The sequence below is a fragment of the Vidua macroura genome, chromosome 9, assembly GCF_024509145.1.
Source record: "Vidua macroura isolate BioBank_ID:100142 chromosome 9, ASM2450914v1, whole genome shotgun sequence".
In the NCBI taxonomy this organism is placed as follows: domain Eukaryota; kingdom Metazoa; phylum Chordata; class Aves; order Passeriformes; family Viduidae; genus Vidua; species Vidua macroura.
Window position 1 is genome coordinate 28,741,436 of NC_071579.1, and position 18,885 is coordinate 28,760,320.

The following is an 18,885-nucleotide window of genomic DNA, read 5'->3' on the forward strand; positions in this document are numbered from 1 at the left end:
TAGTTTTAAGTATTACGAGGAATAAAATGGACATGCAAAGTGGTGCTTTAATTTTCAAGGGCAGTAAAGTGTTTTATTTTTAGGATGCTCTTATTGAGGAAAGAATCTCTGGCAGGTCTTATCTGGTGGCTAATAATAGTGACCTGGTGTGCCCTGAGTGCTGCTGCCCTGCCCTTCTCACACCTCCTGCTTACCCTGGGTGCTTCTGATCAGCTCATTAGGACTGCCAAAATTACAGGCTCTAATAATGTAATAACAAGGTTTGCTGGCAATAATTAACTCCTTGCACTGGAAGGGTGATGTTGGTAATTAGAGAGCACAAATATTTACTGTAAGCAGGTTTTTCTGTGCAGGCTTTAGGAAACCATCCGTGTGTCACTCTGTTGAATATTATGTTGGAAAATACTGAGGAGAGGCAGCTAATTTTTGGGTATAAACACCACATTTTAAAGCTCTTTCTGCTCTCAATTTCAATATAAATCTTGCTTCCTGGGAGCTTTTCTATATTTTGTGTGGTTTGTTTATTGATAACAAATGGATCCCACGCTGAATTTGTTTCACATCACTAATTACAATTCCCCCAGTGACAGTGGGGCTGCTCCTCCCAATTTATGGATATGATATTTCTCTGAACACAGGAGATAAACATCAGCATCTCAATGCACCAAGTGCATTTTTTAAAAAACCCATACTGAAGTTTGCATCTTTCCGTAGAGCAGAGTTTGCTCCTGCAGTCCAGCAGTATTCCTGCAGCTTGTCATCAAAGCAAGAAGCATGCTGGGGGAAGTATAAATAGAAATTCATTTTAGTAATGCAAATCCTGCAGTCCTATTTTGGGCAAGGAAAATCCCCATACCATTTTTTAAAAAAAGAAGTGTGATGGTCTAGTTTCAAGACTGGGTTTATGAGGGATTTTGTCTACTAGTGTGTTATGGTGGAGATTCTCCACTGCCATTTAAATATATCTGTTTCTGATTAATCTAGCTTTTACATGCTATAAATCCTTGCAAATTAGCTTGGGATATGACCTCCTCCAGCAACTCACTCTTCTGTTTAATGGAGTGTTTTTGGCAGATAAGTCCCCTCTCTTCTGCCTTCTATGACTCCACTGGGAAATCAGTGAAGAGACAAAAACTTTAAAATACTTCACACCCTCATCTGCTGATTTTTTTTCCCTTCAGAAGTGGCTTTTTGCTTATAGTGCCCTAAGCTGCTTGTGTGAACCCTGCTGCACTGTTTAGTGACTTTGCAATGCTCTCTCTCTCTCTCTAATAGTTGGTGAACACCAGCTGACAGGGCACAAAGTGGCAGTGAAAATACTGAACAGGCAGAAAATCCGCAGCCTGGATGTGGTGGGGAAGATCAAACGAGAAATTCAAAACCTGAAACTCTTCCGGCACCCTCACATTATCAAACTGTGAGTACCCTCCCTGCCACGTGTGCAGCTGCTCCTCTGTGCACAAAGACCTCTCACACACAGCCAGCTGGGTTTCAGGAGATGGAACAGAGCACTAAAAATTGTGTTTGGTCAAGTTTTTGTGCGTTAGGTGATCCACTGGCACAGGTTTTCCAGAGAAGCTGTGCTTTCTCCTCCTTGGAAGTGTTCAAGGCGAGGTTTGGATGGGACTTTAAACAACCTGGGACAGTGGAAGGTGTCCCTGCCCATGGCAGGGGTTGGAATTGGATGGTCTTTAATGTCCCTTCCAACCCAAACCATTCTATGATTCCATGAATTGCAGCATGGTCAGGCTCTGAGAGTGAAACCTTGGCCTCCAGTCAATAGGATTTATGTTTTAATGGACTGATTATCCAAAGCTTAAAAGAACATTTTTTTTTAAATTTATTTTCAAAATTTATTATTCAGACATAAGTTTTGAAAGTCTCCACTTTGATGAACCTGAGTTGGGGTCGTAAATCAGCACCTGCACTGCAGCCTCTGGGATTCCTGCTCAATCCCCAGCTTGTGCAGCCAGCCCACATTAATGAGGCACTCGATAATATCTTTGGCATTCCTATAAAAGAAAGCTGTTGAATGGTAACTGCAAGGGTAAGTTGACATTTAGGTCAGCCTTAAAACTGGCATGAGATATAGCAAATACCTGGGACTTAGAGGCAAGGGAAAACAAATTCTCTCTACAGTTAAATAACTAACCATGCAGCAACTGTTGACTTTAGAGTAACTTCACAGTTCCATGGATTTATTGGAGAACAGATTGGTATTATTTCATGAAAAAAGCGCCAGCAAGACTCCTCAGCTGTGTGCCCAGCATCCTGCAAGTCAAATCCCGTTCACACATTTGTCAAAGCAATAAAAATTAAATCCAGTTTGACCATATCTGTGTCCTGTGATACATGTTGCATTCATGAAATACAGTGGTAAAGATGTGAGGAGACTGGGGCACACAAACCTCTTTCAATAAGTTTTTAAATGTATATAAAAGAAATACTGGGGCAATTAACAGTAGCTTAGATGTCTGGGTCCAAAGCTCTTCAGAAAAATGAGGTTGATGCTATTGATCTTTATGGGAGTATCCCACATTCCCTTGCCAGCCTCTGAAAATTGCTGAAATCCCTTTGTTTCAAATTACAGTCCTGTAAAAAGTAATAAAATTCATCTGGAAAAAAATTCATTTGGAAAAAAAAAAAAACAACAAAACAGAAACAACAGCAACAAAACAATGAATCTGAAATAAAAGAGAGGGAGGTCCCAGCTGGTGCTGCTGTGAATTCCTGGGGCTGCATTGACCTCAGCTGATCACTGGCAGTTTGTTCCAGCTGGGACACTGAAATGTCCTTGCAGCACTCAGGGATCATTTTGAAGGAAAATGGAGAATCAATCTGCAAGTTGAAGGTGATGCTCTGGGTTTTTCCCCCCATTCTAGAAGGATTTTCCCCCATTCTAGAGAGATTGGATATTTGAAAAATAACTTTAGGATATTGGATTGGATATTGAAAAATAACTCCTTTTTGTTTCTGTACTTGTCTAGAGGAAGTTCTCTCTAGTGCCTGGAGCTCTTTATCTTCCTTTTTCTTGATATCAGGGAGACCAGATGGATCCTCTCCTTGCCCCCAGCTAACCAGGACTTCATTGCTGAAGCTGTTGTTGCAGATCTTACCCAAAATGGAAATTTGAAAGTCAGGGCAGTCCTAAGTGGTAAGATTGCCTGGCAGATATTTCAGAGGATTATTTAAAGGGCTGAAGGAAGATCATAGGTCTGGAAAAGAGGTCCTTTCACAGACAAGTGAAAGATTATACTGGAAACAAGAGACAGCTTTTCAGAAGTGGGAAGCAGTTGCAAATGCAAGATCCGAACAAATTCTTATCTGAAGTGTTGATGTGGAATTAATAATCTGTTCAAAAGCCTTTCCCTGTTCCTAATTACTATTTTTTTTAAATCTGCTTGTGTTTTTGAAGGTACCAGGTCATCAGCACACCAACAGATTTCTTCATGGTGATGGAATACGTGTCTGGGGGTGAATTGTTTGATTACATCTGTAAGCACGGACGTGTAAGTGCCAGTCCCGAGTCAGCCCCGACACTTGTGTGGGAAGAGGAAGGTGATCAGGAGCAAAATGACTGCTCAAGGGAGCACAGTTAAGGTTAAGGCCCAAAATAGAAGTTGCTTCACAGCAATCCCATCTGGGGTGTCTTGTACTGGCTCGCACAAAACTTGTGTGTGATTTTTCGCAGCGTTCTCTGGTGTATTTTTGATCCTCAAACCAAAATATGCAAGGTAACGTGTTGCTTAGGGCAAATATTTGGAAAACGGGCTTGTTTTTGTGATTTTTAGCTATGGGTTGCCTGTCAAAACCCCCATGGATCAGCAGGAAATTTATGGCATGGGAGGGGAAGACCACTTGGTGTGGTCTCCAGTCCAGTCATTCACCTCTCCCAGACCCCCCTCTTGGTTCCATGTCAGGTTCTTTGAAGACTTTTCAAGGATGTGGCTTATCTGAGCAACATTTTCAGATGCCAGCAGTCCCACTGGGTATAAATCAGCTGTGAAATGTGAGGTTTTGGTTACAAGGAAAATCGCTGCCTTGTGGAGCAGTTGCAGGGCAAGGAGGTAAAAATGGGCCAAAGTGGGCATCCAGAATAAGGGTTCAGGTGAAGGATCAGCCCATCCCATGTTCCCTCTCTGTGCTACAAAATCAATACATTTACTGCAGATTGGGTTAGATTAGTGTAGTGGTCAATGGAGCTGACTCAGTTTTCTTTTCTATGTGCAGTTCTGATTTCTCACACATTTTGCCCACCTAGATCTTTTCAGCGGCTGATTTGGATCTTTTCTGAACTTCTGCATTCATAAACTCAGTTTTTCATGAAGGGAGTTTTTTGGAATTCATCAGTAAAAATAAAAATTGAAAATATAGTAGCTCATACAACTTTATTAGCTATACGGGTAATTAAAATCACCATGATATTCCAGCTTCACCTGTTGCTTCCAGGGGAAGTCCATGAGGAATTGCTCCCAGCAGCATCCTCTGTGGTGTTTTGTCCAGGCTGGATCTGTACCAGTCCCATTGGGACAGCAGGCCCATTTTCTGATAGGTGCCACCTTTAAATTCCTGTTGACATCTCAGCTGAACTGAGGTCTCACCTTTCATCTCTGGGCTGTATCATTTTCAAACACTGGCACATTGTAAAATGCAAGGGTGAGAAATCTGCTTTATTTGCAGCTTCTGCTCGCCAGCAAGCTGGGGTTTTCCCTCTGCACTCTGGAAGCTTTTTGGCTCCTTGCTAAGTCAAACCTTCCCCTGCCTGAGTGCACAGCTATTGTAAATGAAGGTGAACCAGGTGGGAAGAAATGCTGATTTCTGACTCCAGTTCAGAAGGCTGAATGATTTCTTTATTGTAACTATACTATAATACATTAATATACTATTTAAAGGAGATACTAAAGCTACATACCTTTTTCTAACTAACTCACCACTGGTGACCCTCTCTGAGAGTCCAGCCACAGGTGGGTTGGATTGGCCACCAGGCTCAAACAATCCTCACCAGAATCCAACCAAGCAATCACCCCAGGTAAACAATTCTCCAAACACATTCCACATGGGAAAAACAAGGAGCAGAAATAGAAATTGTTTTCTCTTTCTTTCTCTCTGTGCTGCTCTATGAAAAAATCCCGAGCGAGAGAAGAATGTGCCTGCCACACACACCAAGCTCCACTGCTGTTCCCTCTGCTGTTCCCACAGGTGGAGGAGGCAGAAGCTCGACGCCTTTTCCAGCAGATCCTCTCTGCAGTGGATTACTGCCACAGGCACATGGTGGTGCACAGGGACCTGAAGCCAGAGAACGTGCTGCTGGATGCACACATGAATGCAAAGATAGCCGATTTCGGTATGTGACCCCAGCAGCGTTCCAGAGGCGCAGCCAGCGCGGCCGCGGAGCAGCCCTGCAAAACCCAGAGCCTGCTGCCCCGACCACCAGCGCCTGGGAATGCCACACTTGGAAACACTGCCCTTCCTGCAGCAGCAGGGATTGCCCGCTGCAGGCTGCCCCTGGAGTGGCACTGAGAATGGAGCAGCGTGATTTGTAAATCTCTGCCGTGTTTTAGTGTAATCACCCCATGTGAAATTTACCTCATTTGTGTTTGAGGCAGGCTCTGTGCAGCTAATTCAGGGTGAGCTGGCTGTGTGCGTTTATTTTCGTGCATGTTCTCCCTCTGTTTGGCCGTGTGCTCTTGGCCTCAGTTCATTTTACAACCAGCAGTAACAGGAGTCTCTAAGTGGCATTAGGGATTGAAATCCATTAAAATACCCAGGCTACCAACTCTGTCCTGGTGAGTCCTTTCTAGCAATGTAAATCCTTCTGAAGATTTACTCATTTCACAGCCCCACCCAGTTGCCATATGAAGTAAGTGCTCTGGGAGGAATTATGTTTCTTCCCCTCTGTGCTCTGGGATTTGCAACTTAGAGGAGCAAAATTAGCCTGGAGTGACTGTTTCTTTGTTGGATGTGAAAAAAAAAAAAAACCAACCCAACAAAAATAAACAACAACAATAATAACAAAAGAACAAAAGTAATAATTTTCAAATCAGTTCAGAGAAGTCTATCTAAATTATATCAACAGTTCCCTTTCAAACACTCCACTTCCCTGCCTTTCTTTGTGACACGGGGTCCAGCATGTCTGGACCTTCAGATCAAACATCAGTGTATAATAAGCATTTCTTTTATTTTTAGGACTGTCCAACATGATGTCAGATGGTGAATTTCTACGTACCAGCTGTGGTTCCCCAAATTATGCAGCCCCTGAAGTCATCTCTGGAAGGTAAGACATTCCATTTCTCATCAGAGTCTATGTGAGCACATGGAGTTTACATTTGTTCTTGGTATTGGAAACAGCTTTGCACATCTAGTAAAAGTAGCTGAATCCTTCCAAAGTGGATTTTGTGTTTGGGTGAATCTGTTGGCAAAGATCTGAAGGTTTTCTTGGTTATTTTCCTGCTCAGTAGCTGTAATAACAAACCATGTTTTGCTACAGGTGTTTACTTTGGAGGAATTATTAATACCAGATGTTGACTGTTTATATTGCTAATTAAAGAGGGTGAAAATGACTCTTTGGATGCAAATACTGAGGTTCCAGGTGGAAAGGCTTTTCCAGGCCACCCCCTCCTCTCCTGCCCACCTGTAATATAAAACACAGTGTTAATGAGGAAAACCATTCACTAACAAAAGAAGCAGGGAAGATCTTTAATCCCTTCCCAACACTGGTAAAGAAAATACTTGTCTTCTGGTTCCTTAAGCTTGGGGTTTTGGCTATGGCAGTAGGTTCAACCTTCAGAGCTTTGTTTTGAACTGATTCATTGAATTGACAAACCTCCTCTGTGGTTGCATCTCTCAGCAAGCATCTGTACAGCACGTGGAGTGTTGGGCACACCCCAGAAGGTTGAATTGGACTTTCACATGTTGATACAGAAGTGTTGCCTCCTATATTTTGCTGTCAGGAACAGAAAATACATAGAATGTACATTTTTCCCTAGTTCTCTCAGTAATACCTTAGCAAAGATTGCAAATACAGCTTTTCAAATTTTCAGTTCTCTGAATGGTCCTTCAAACTGCCCATCTCATTATCTGCCTGTTTTTTTTTTAATCTCCCTTTGCCATGAGCTTTACTTTTCCTAATCCTATGTATTTTTGCCTATATCTGTAGCTTTTAAATAGAACATTTTGTTTGGAATGTGTTTGCTGTGATTTTGATTATTTTATCCCTGTTTACACCAGAGCAAATGTTGGCAGAGCATCCCAGGAATTAGACTAGCATCCAAAAACCCTGTTGTGACTACAGCTCTGTCTGTGAAATGAAACCAAGTAAATCTCATTGTCAAGAAGGGGAAAAAGCCAGAAACTACTGGGATTCCAAAAAAATAATAAGAGTATTTCCATTTCAATGAAGGCCAGACACACGTTTTTCAATTTGTATAGGAGACAAGGCACATGGCAGATCAGCAAGGAGGATTTAGTCCTTGAATGTTCCAAGGGTGCAGGCAATGCAGCTTAGTAACAACAAAAGTTAGAAGGAAAACCAAAACCAAGCCCATATGTTGCACTTTTTGGCTGGCTGCAGCTGCATCCCTCCCTCATTATTCCCACTTACAGGCTCAGGGCTGCCTGAGTTTCATGGCCCTGCTCAATGTGCCAAGCTGGCCTCTCCTCAGAGCTGCATTTGAGGGGGACAGGCACAATCCACCCTCCCTGCCCTGCTGGTGGGTGTGTGGGGCAGGGGGGAGCTCCTGCTGCCTTCCCTGCTAGAGCACAAAAGCAGTAGAGCATGACAGCTCAGGTTTCAGAGCCATAAAAGTGCATCTCATTTGGGCTTAAAGGTCCAAAAAACTGTTCAGGCAGTGCTCTTAGCAGCAAAAGAATCAGGCTTCTGATCTGTGGGAGCTGGGCATGGAGGCAGGGCTGAGGGGGCATCCAGCTGAGCCTCTGCCTTTCCAAAATGGCTTTGCTGCTGTCCCTGGCCTCAGCAGGGAAAGTCCCAACCTTGGACAAGCAGACCAAGTGTTTTGGGGGTGTTCAGAGAATGGTCACATGCATGACCAGCAGGATTTCTACACTGATATGTCTGCAGTGATGCTTTTCAGGAGGAGGGAGTGCAGGTTTCATGAAGAGACTTCCGTAGTTGAATTTCACCTTCTGTATTTCGGTTGGGCCTCACAGCCCAAGGGCAAGTGTTGCCTCCCAAAAGCTCTGGGGGGGCATCAGATGTAGCAAAAAGAGATGAGCAGGGGCAGCAAAACTGTGTGTTTGGGGTGTCCTGAGTTGGTGATGGCAGAGAGCACATTTGGCATCTTGTCGGAAGTGGGAGCACACCAAAAATAAACACTCAGAGATAGAATTATCTGTTGCTGTTTGAGCTGCCTCGTTCAACGAACAGAAATTTCTGGCTGAGCCCTCAGGGCAAAGGAGCAAACAGCCTGGCAGGGCTCTTGGAAATGTGAGGTTTGGCTTTTTGGAGAGTTTGGTGGCGGCAGGGTTGTACACGGGAGCGTGGGCAGGCAGTGCCAGCCCTGCCATCCACTTCCCTGAGCAGTTTTGGCTGAGGCAGATTTGGTTTGGGGGGAGCCACGTGAGCAGCCCTGGTGTGGGCTGCAGCTCTGTCCCTGCTGGAGCTGGCAGAGGGTGCCCTCACCTGCACCCTGACTGAGGAGAGGGTGGTGGTGACAGCTTTCTCCTGCCCTTGTCCTCGTGCAGGCTCTATGCTGGCCCAGAGGTGGACATCTGGAGCTGTGGTGTCATCCTCTACGCCCTCCTCTGTGGCACTCTGCCTTTTGACGACGAGCACGTCCCCACCCTGTTCAAGAAGATCCGTGGGGGAGTGTTTTACATCCCTGAATACCTCAACCGCTCCGTGGCCACGCTCCTCATGCACATGCTGCAGGTGGACCCCCTCAAGAGAGCCACCATCAAGGATATCAGGTGGGCTGGAGTAGTCAGCTAATCCAGATGGTTTTTGTCCCAGGTGATTCAAGGAGCAGCCCTGCAGCCCTTCTGTGCTGTCTGGAAGTGGGTGATGATGCACAGGATGAGGATTTTATATATATATATATTTTTTTTTATATACAAATATTTAAAATTCTATTTTATTGCATTATAAACTAGCCTTTAAAATCTCTTAACAGCACGTAGCAAAACCATTGCTAGAGCATGCAATAATCCCAAGAACATAATATCCAACAGCCATTTTTCATTACTATATTTCAAGACCACATCCCTATGGGTACCAAATAAAGGGGGTAATCATTGTACTTACTGTATGTCCAAAAGAAAAGGAGGAGAAACCCAAGAGTTACTAACTTAAGATGTAAATATTGGATGTATTACATTATTACATCTAGCTGTGTGCTAAGCATGAACATAAATGTTACTAGGGCTTCTAGGAATTCTCAGGTTTTTAATGCATTTTCAGTGGATGGCCTTAATTTTACCCTTCAAGCAAACCCATGCAAACTTCCTTTTTTTATTTCTTAATTCCTTAGGATGAGAGGATTTAATTACATGTTAGAGAGGCAGCACATGAGGTGAGATCACTGTCAGTACATAGAATCTGTAGACAAGGCACTGTGTGAGTTTTAGGCACTTAATTATCATTCACCTCGTTGTAAATTGGTGAGAATTGGGTATTGGGCGTGGGAATTGGGTAGGTTTGGTGCTCTGTATCTCCATCAGGCCCGCGGGAATCCCAGAGTGTGAGAACCTTGGAAGTGCTGAGGTCTACACTTCAAAGCCCGGCATGCAGAGTGCCATTGCTGTCCCCTGTGCCGGGCTGGGTTTTGCTCCCCGTTCATCAGCTGGGCTTTACCCTTGGCTGCTGGTGCTTTCCCCCATCTCCCCTCTCACAGCGAGGCTCCCCTCTGCCTTCCCCAGGGAACACGAGTGGTTCAAGGAGGAGCTGCCCAGTTACCTGTTCCCGGAGGACCCTTCCTACGACGCCACGGTCATCGACGACGAGGCGGTGCGGGAGGTGTGCGAGAAGTTCGAGTGCACGGAGTCGGAGGTGATGAACAGCCTGTACAGCGGCGACCCCCAGGACCAGCTGGCTGTGGCCTACCACCTGGTCATCGACAACCGCCGCATCATGAACCAGGCCAGCGAGTTCTACCTGGCCTCCAGCCCCCCCACCGGCTCCTTCATGGACGACAGCGCCCTGCACATCCCTCCGGGCGTGAAGCCGCACCCCGAGCGGATGCCGCCGCTCGTCGCCGACAGCCCCAAGGCCCGCTGTCCCCTGGACGCCCTCAACACCACCAAGCCAAAGCCCCTGACTGTCAAAAAGGCCAAGTGGCACCTGGGGATCCGCAGCCAGAGCAAACCCTATGACATCATGGCCGAGGTGTACCGGGCCATGAAGCAGCTGGACTTCGAGTGGAAGGTAGGGAGTGCTGGGGTGGGGGGGTTTCCAGCATTCTTTATCCCGTAAACTCAGGGAGGTTTGGAAGTGTGGTCACAGCCTCACCTTCCAGATAAATGCCCCCACCTTGCAATCATCCCTGTTATTCCTTCTGAAGGCAAACTCACTGAATTAAGGTGCGAGCTGTGCTTATCTGTGGTGCTTATTTACGGCGTGAAATAAGGGGTTTCTTTCTGAGTGCTCCAAGACTTCAGCTGGAAAGATGATTCTGCCTTGTTTAGCTGCAGGGATAAGAGGAGCTGTTCACATTTCTAATTTTAGTGGCTAATTCCTTGCGAGGTCATCTTGAGTGCTCCTGAGCAGAGGAGCTCTCATTATTTCTGCCTGGTCCTGACAGGACAGAAATGTTACAGTACGAATTGTCCTAAAGGATGAACAGATGAGGGGCAGGGGGTCTTGGGTGCAGAATTTGTATCATTGACATGGTGGCCTTTTCCTTGATGGAGATGCAGCAGTCCTCACAAACCAGATGTGTTTTCAGACACTTATTGCTTCCTCAGTTTAGCTCAGCTTCTTGATTTAAACCCAGATGTTTTAGCTGACAGTACTCACTGCAGGTATTTCTCCAGGGCTGTGCAACATTTAGTCACAGTCCTTTTCAAAGTTGGAGTAATAAATCCCTAAGTTAGCCCTGGAGCTCTGCTGCTGTGCCTCATTCCCCCAGTTCTGTGCAGTCCCTGAGGTGAGCTCTCCTGCCTCGTGGTCTTTGGCAGCAGCATCATGTGAGCATTGGGAGCAAGGTAAGGAATTTCAGCCCAGATCTTCATCACCAGAGGAGCTCTCCTCCTCCCTCCAGGTCCCAAGCATTGTACTGTGTGAATTTCACTGTGCTGCTTCTTTAAAACCTCCTAACTCCTCCTTATTTTTGATAATATTACATCTTTAAAATCAAGTAGCTTCCAGAAACCCCATTTCCCTGCACCAGGCAGGAGATGGACCGTGGCCAGGTGCATTTGCCCACACCAGCCAGACATTTTTTAGCTGCATGGTTTTACAGGGAGTGAACAAACCTGCTGTAATTCTGCTACAGCCTCAAAAAACCAACTCAGCCCAACATCTCTGTGTAGGCAGTGGAGCTTATTTCATACGAGGAGGTTTCACAATAGCCTTTCCCACCCTAAGAATAACTTCAGATGTGACTCTTCATCAGAATTAACTCTCCCATCCACGCAGTTGCTTCATAAATATGGCACAGAGAAAAGATCTCATTGTAAATGCGATGCAGCAGATTGTGAGGTGGGAAGCAGCGAGGGGAAATACTCAGCTTGAGGCTGATCCACAAGCACTGGGTTTAGCTGTGCTGATGGGAGAGGCTGCTCTGCCCAGCTTGTCCATGTATGTGGGCCCACGAGTGGACTTTTTGGTCCTTGTGGCCATGGCTGCTGCTGAGGGAGGAGCAAACATCATCTTTGTGCCTGGCAGATGGGTCACTGCAGCTTCCTCAGCCAGCAGCTGGTGAATCACAGCCTTAAGAAGAATATTTAAAGATAGGAGGAAACGAAGCCATTTGCTTCATTTTATGGGGGTTGTCCTTTTGAGAAACTGTTTTTCCCGGAAGATGTCTTGCTCATATTTAGAAAAAATAAGGAACGAAGTGTTCCTGTTGCTGCCTGGAGTCTCCCTGCTGAGGGCAGCTTTCCCCTTGCAGGTGGTGAACGCCTACCACCTGCGGGTGCGCCGCAAGAACCCCGTGACCGGCAACTACGTGAAGATGAGCCTGCAGCTCTACCAGGTGGACAACCGCAGCTATCTGCTGGACTTCAAAAGCATCGATGGTGAGTAGGGCATGGAGAACACGTAGAAGGGCCAGCCTGGAAGTTTAAGAACCATCCTCTGCATTTTAGCACTTACACGTGTGTCTTTTCAGCAAAAGCCCTTTCAAGCCATCCACCTCTGCTGCTGTTCCCATTTCATTACCATACCTGCATTGCAGCTGCCAAACTAATCCCACTTTTTCTCTCTTCTTCCTTTTTTTTTTTTTTTTTTTTGTTTGGTTTTTGGCTTTTCAAGACGAGGTGATGGAGCAGAGGTCTGGCTCCTCCACGCCCCAGCGCTCCTGCTCGGCCGCAGGCTTGCACCGGCCGCGCCTGAGCATCGACGCGGCCGCGGCCTCCGAGTGCCAGTCTCTGATGGGCTCCCTGAGCGGCTCCTTCGTGGGCAGCATCCCCTCGGTGCCCCCTCGCCTGGGCAGCCACACCATGGACTTCTTCGAGATGTGTGCCAGCCTCATCATGGCCCTGGCCCGCTGATGGCGCCGGCCCCTCTGCGCACTGTGAGGATCTGCGCTGACTCGTCCTCCCCCTCCTTTCTCTTGCTTCCTTGTTCTTCCTCCTCCTCCCCTCACTGCCCCCACAGAGCCAAGTCCAGACCCAAAACATGCTCCCTTCTAGCAAGGCACCAAGGAAATTAACTTCATACCTCTCCTGGTGCCTGGTGAAATGTATCCAATAGCCTTTTTTTTTTTTTTCTTTCCATGTGAACCCCATGGGAAATGTTAAGGCTGTAAAGTAACAAACGTTCTCACTGAGTTTTTGGAAAACACCTCGCCCCTGGTTCATCCTGAGGTAATGAAGGCATAGCCACGCTTCCTGCAGGGAGTTTGATGTTTCCCTGATGCTGGGCTGAGCCAGGGCAGAGGGGTTGACCGGGAGCTCTGTGAGATGGAGTGGAGGGTGATGAAGCAGCTTTGCAGTGTTCACACCCAGGTGCCAGCCTCTCTAACAGTTTTCTCCCCAAAGCAGCAGCTGCTTAGATGCTTCTGCACTAGTGCAATATGACCTCCCTCCCCTCTCTTTTTCCCCCTGCTGAAGATGGGCAGGGAAGGTGGGATGTGCAAGGGTCCTGGTACAAACCTGCCGTGGTGGGGAGGCCAGTCTTTGCAGAGGAGTGTCCCTAAGGTGCAGTCTTTGTCCCTGTCCACTCTTTGCAGAGGAGTGTCCCTAAGGTGCAGTCTTTGTCCCTGTCCACTCTTTGCAGAGGAGTGTCCCTAAGGTGCTTTATTTTGCCCAAGGGCTCCGGACAGCACTGACCTGCTCGCCACGCTCGGAGCTGAAGGCAGATTGCCTTTTTCTCACCTCCCTCCAGCCTGCTCCCCCTCCCCTGCCTCGCCAGGGGCTCCAGGGGCTGAATCCCAAGCAGGGTTCAGGTGAGCAGGGGACAGGATCTGGATCACCCACCTGAGAACCCGGCGCTTCCCCCGAGGGTTGGGATCATCCCTGATGGGCAGGAGCCATCAGCAGCGCACAGCTCCGGAGCACTCACCTCTCACCTTTCCCCTAGGAATCTCTGGCTGTTGTCACCTCCCCAAAATCACTGCCAAGTCTGCCTTCCCTGCTGCTGGACACTCACTGCCCCTGCCCAAGGGCTCTCCCATCCTGCTGCTGCCCACTGGACTGTGACCTTCGCTGCTCCGCTGACCAGGCAGGGATATCCCAACACGGAATTTTACTGTTCCTTTGCTACTGGCTATCAGAAGGATGGGATTTTATTTTTTAAGATGAACTGCGGGGATTTTTAAGGTTAAATTCTTGTTACCCAAGGGTAAACCCTAATGCATGTGTGACTTCTTTGTTTAAAAGAGTTATTATTTTTTGTTACACGGGATTAATCTAATAGGCAGCGTTGGCATCTGCTTGGCTTTGACATGGTATTTAATTCCATTTACTTGATTATGAAGTAATAGTCTAATCAAGGAACAAAAGCTTTATGAAAGCTTTGCCAAAAAATCGTTGGATGGGGGGTTTGGTTTTGTTCTGTTTGGGTTTTTTTGGTTGTTTTTTTTTTTTTTTTTTTTTTTTTTTGTACTGTTTTAAGAAACAAAGCAAAGAACTTTTGCTAGTCCCAGGTATGCAGTCATTCAACTTGAAAAAAATGTAATCTGTCTTTTTGATATCTTCTTATGACCCCTTGAGGTTTTTTCCTAGGGTTTTTTTTTTGTACAGTTGCACTTTAATTTATACTTTCTGCAAGTTTGTATGAGAAGCAAGGAAGAGAACAACAAATTAAGCCTTTTTTACTAATCATTTAAGGTAATCAAGACAAACATGGGATATTTTTGCCATCTACTGGCAGTTAAATGGACCTATTCAGTTTGAAGTCCCTTTTTTAAAAAAAGAACCACAAAATTGCCTTACTTTTGTTACAGATTGTGCTTGGATCCTCACTAACGTGACTTTACAGCTGCAATTTTTCCAGAAGCCGCACAAAGTAGAAAGATTCAAAAAAAAAAAAAAAAAGAAAGAAAAGAAAAATCAGTTTTGCTGTTAAGCTCTTGAACACTAAATCCAACACAGCAGTGGTTGGACTGTTAAGAGATACTGGAAATATTTGTAGTGCTCCTAGGTTTTGTAATGAGCCTTTTATTACATTATGGTTATTAAATAAATACTCTGGGGTGAGGATGGCTTTGGTGCTGTGCCTGGTGGCTGCCAGGTGATTCGTGTCTCCAGTGCTGTGGTGTGAGTTTGGATGGAGAATCCAAACTCCTGCATGCAAAAAAAAAAAACCCAAACAAACCCCACCCCCCAGAGTCAAAGCTGAGGAGCACCCAGCCCTTCAGCAGCTTTTGGATCAAGGCTGAGATGAGCAAAGAGCCCTGAATGGTTTGGGGTGATGGGGATAAACCCCTTTGCAAAGGAGTAGGAGCAGCTGCAGGGCCAGGCATTAATTTCCATCCAGGAAGCAGCAATGAGTGAAATGTATTTCAAATGTTAAAGGCTTCTCAAATCTTCACTCCTAGCTGAGCATCTTGCCAAGTCCTGGCAGCACCTGTAGCCCCCTTGATAAGGGGCTGGTGTGTTACAGTCTGGGGCTCAGGAGCAGGTAGAGGTACTGATGTCTTTTTTTCAAATTGACTTTTGTCCTCTGGGATTTCCTACCCAGCAGAACTAATAGTATTAAGCAGCAGCAAATGCCCTTGGGAGGAAATATTTGCTTCCTGGAGGCGGGTGGGATTTCTAGGTTGTAGAATAAGCCCCTTGTGGCACTTGGCATCTTCTCCGACCCGTGCAAACATTAACTGCTGTGTGGATCTGCAAAACCAGTCCTGCCTGGAGGGCAGTCAGTTACTCAGCTTTCCATATGGAGAGACACAAAGAGATGAAGCACTTCCCAGCTCAGGGTCAGCAGAGGCAGTGGAGGGAGCAGGACTGGTGGAAGCACACCCTCAGTGACCACATCGGACTGAACGGTCCATCACAGCCTCGCCCAAGTCCGTGCTGCACTTTGGAACACTCTGAGGACTTTCACTTCTTTTTATTATTTATTTTACCTTCAAATAGGCTGTGTTCTATTTCCCAGCTGCAGAGGAGCTGCTGACCTCCAGTTAAATTTTCCAGAGGAAGAGTTTAACTTCCACACTGTTACACTGTGGTCAGCTCTTTTTGAGTTATGCTGGTACGTGCACAAGCGTCGGGAAAAGCAGGGTAGACGATATTTGAACTACAGAAACTTGAATTACTCCAAGTGCAATTCTTCAGAAGCCACTGAACAGCTGTGCTTTGCAAGCCACAAGCTCACCCAAATTTCGCTTCAGCCCAAGGGGGCGAGAGACAAAATGCAAAGGATGAAGAGTTCAGATAGGCTCCAACAGAAACCTCCAGCTCCTGGATAAGTTAATTCAGAAATACCTTGTGCTGTTCTTGTTGGAAACTATATATATGTAAATATTATATATGCATACAAGCATATATATAAAATGTAGGTGGCATCCCTGTCACTGACCTCTCAGTTTTATTCTTCCAGCAGGGCAGGTGTGTGCCCTGGACACTGCCACCCTCACTAATCCCAGCCTCTGAGAGGACCTGGACAAAGGGAATGCTATTTTTACACCCTCTTTTAGGTAAAGCCCATGAGTAGCTTAGCTCACCCCATCAGGCTCAGCATGGCCTTGGCCAGGGATGGGAGGGGAAGTGGCATCAGGAGCTGTGAGAATCCTACCCTTCCACCCCTGCTGGCCAAAGCCCCGGTGCTGATGGAGTTTGGGGCAGGTTTATTTTCAGGAGCTGGAGCTGAGTAGGTAAAGGCAGCAGGGTATATTTTTTTTTTCCCTTCAACGTGTCAGAAATGCATCTTCAGCTGTGTGTCCAGTTTAGCATTTCACGAGGTGTGTACAAGCACAGGGGAATATATGGGCAGTGTTGTAAAAACGTGAACCAGCTGGTTAGTGCGTGCTGTGTATACGTTTCTGTGTGTGATTATAGTGGCATTCGTGTTGGAATAGATGAGGTTTGAACAAAATGACCCTTCTGTCTACTCCTTTTCATTTCACTGCTCTTTACTGTCAGCGTGCAGCCCTGTAGGAGGAAGAGGGGGCTGTGTGCAGGACATGAACTCGTGCCTTCGCTGCGCGTCGGGACTGCTGGAAGTGGCAGCTTTGTTTCACGAGGTGCACAATTTCCCCAGCTCGTGCAGGATCCCCCCTCTGAGACATGCAGGCCGTGTTTCTAAATACTTGAAGTACCATTTGTTGTGCAATTATTTGGCTTCACCCTTTTATTAGCTGAGAGGAGAGAGGGAAGAAGAATTGCACATCTGGATGAGCCAAGCCAACCCCCGCTCGAGCTCCTGCTGTTTCTTTCCTGGAAAGTTTTAGGATCTGGTTTTGTTCCAGGTATATGATGGACCTTACTAGAGTCACCTTTCTTAAGGTCTTACTTTGGTATGGGCTTTTCATTTAGTGCTTTCCTTTGGCTTCCTTAGCCCTCCCCTTACATATCCCTTTTTCATCATTCGCTTATTAAAAAAAAACGCAACAGCTTCTTGTAATTCTGAATTCCCAGTCTGCCTCCCGGCCATGGAGTTAATGATTCAGCCAGAGGTACCTCAGTCCCATGCCTGAGAGGTGAACTGGGTTTCAGAGTTCCCACATGACACCTACTGATGGAACACTGACTTTTGCAGAGAGCGCACCTGGTATTCGATGCACAGATCTTTGCTCATTTTAATCGTCAAAATTAGGAGAACTAGACTGTGAATCAGAGCTCTGCCTGCAAGCACGAGTACACTTTTGGTGTTAGAAAAAGTCTGTTTTTAACAAAAGCCTTGGAAGTTCCTGCTGAAGCTGCCTTAATTTAAAAATCAAAGTTTATTTGTAAGACTCATCTCTGATTTTTTTGTTTTCAAGTTTGGAAATAGTTTATTTATCCTCATCTCACAAAGCTGTGAAGTAGAACCTGTAGCCATGGTAATATTTATTCTTGTTGCTGAAAGCATGTTCATGTGTTCTGTATCATGTTATATTCACGTGGTTTGTACCTCAATGCATTTGTTTTGTTTTTTTCTTTTAGAGCACAAAGCAAAACTGAATCCCGGGATTTCTGTGGTGTCCTTGGCCCAGCATCTTTGGGCAGACAAACCTCAGCTCTATGAGAGAGGTAAACTGGACTTGTCCACTGCAATTCTTAAATTCATACTCTAAGGAGTATTTATGATTTATAATATCATGTATATATAATTTTAAGACAAAGATACTGAACTTTAAAAAGTTCTGAGTAGAAGCATCCTTCCAAACATATCATTAACATGAAGCTCAGAAAAAAAACCCTTGAGCTCTATAAACACTCCATCCTTCTCGATATTTTCTGTCTGAGGGCCTGGAGAGGGTTTTGTTTCCCAATTCCATGGCTGTAGTACTTTCTGTTATGGAAGGGCACAGAGCCCTGGTTCAGTTTTGTTCTTTGTGCATCAGATAATCACAACGAAGCCTTTTTCCTTCCATTTATGGTGTGGAAAGTGTTTCTTGGTGTACTGCACTGCATGTGATAGCTGTCTCCATGGTTGACATTTGCACTTTAATAAACTCAGAGATGAAAAGAGATAAAAGCAACAAATCCTTTGGATTTCCTTACTGCACAGTCCCTTTCTGCAGGCTGGGGTTGGCTGGTGGAATTTCCCTCTGGAGATCCTTGCACATCCCAGCTGTGGGACCACAGATGCCCTCAGGGCTTGGTGGGGGGCAAAGGGGCAGAGGGTGTAGTTAAAATTTCCACATGAGTAATTTAAACAACTTCCCCAACCCAAAAGCCATGCCAGGAGCCAGGCCCATGTATTTACATGTGCTGACTCAGATCTTCGCTCCTTACAGCAAGGAGTAAAGAGGGAGAAGCATTTTAAAGACATCATGCAAAAATAACCTTTCACTGCAGAAAAAGTGTTGGGGACAAAAGTGGGCACCTGTTTCCTCTGTGCCTCTGATGCAGGAGGATGTGACTCCAGTTCAAGCACACAGCTGCAGGGAGTGCCCCAGATTTGTCCCTATCCTATCCCCTTTTTACACAATTTCAGTTCTCCCTCAGGCTCATCAACTCACAGCTGTTGTCGTGATTATTTCCCTTTTGAGGAGAAACATGGAGGAACAGGGCTTAACACTCACATGAGAATTATTGTAAGTTTTGATGTGGTTAGGATGTACCAATAAGACTATAAAAGAGGAAAGAAAAAAAAAGGATGAGTTTAATTTCCTGACCAAT

The 18,885-nt window shown here is 45.8% G+C and overlaps 1 protein-coding gene across 1 annotated transcript; it reads left to right on the forward strand.

Annotated features, from left to right (window-relative positions):
* Positions 1–1,262: 1,262 nt before the first annotated feature.
* On the forward strand, positions 1,263–14,931 carry PRKAA2 (protein kinase AMP-activated catalytic subunit alpha 2; the record flags this gene model as incomplete). Its single annotated transcript, XM_053985763.1, has 8 exons — positions 1,263–1,417; positions 3,416–3,509; positions 5,200–5,344; positions 6,187–6,274; positions 8,701–8,925; positions 9,874–10,378; positions 12,066–12,192; positions 12,428–14,931. Coding segments are annotated over 8 exons (1,578 nt in total), but the record flags the coding sequence as incomplete, so codon positions are not given.
* Between the last annotated feature and the right edge of the window lie 3,954 nt (positions 14,932–18,885).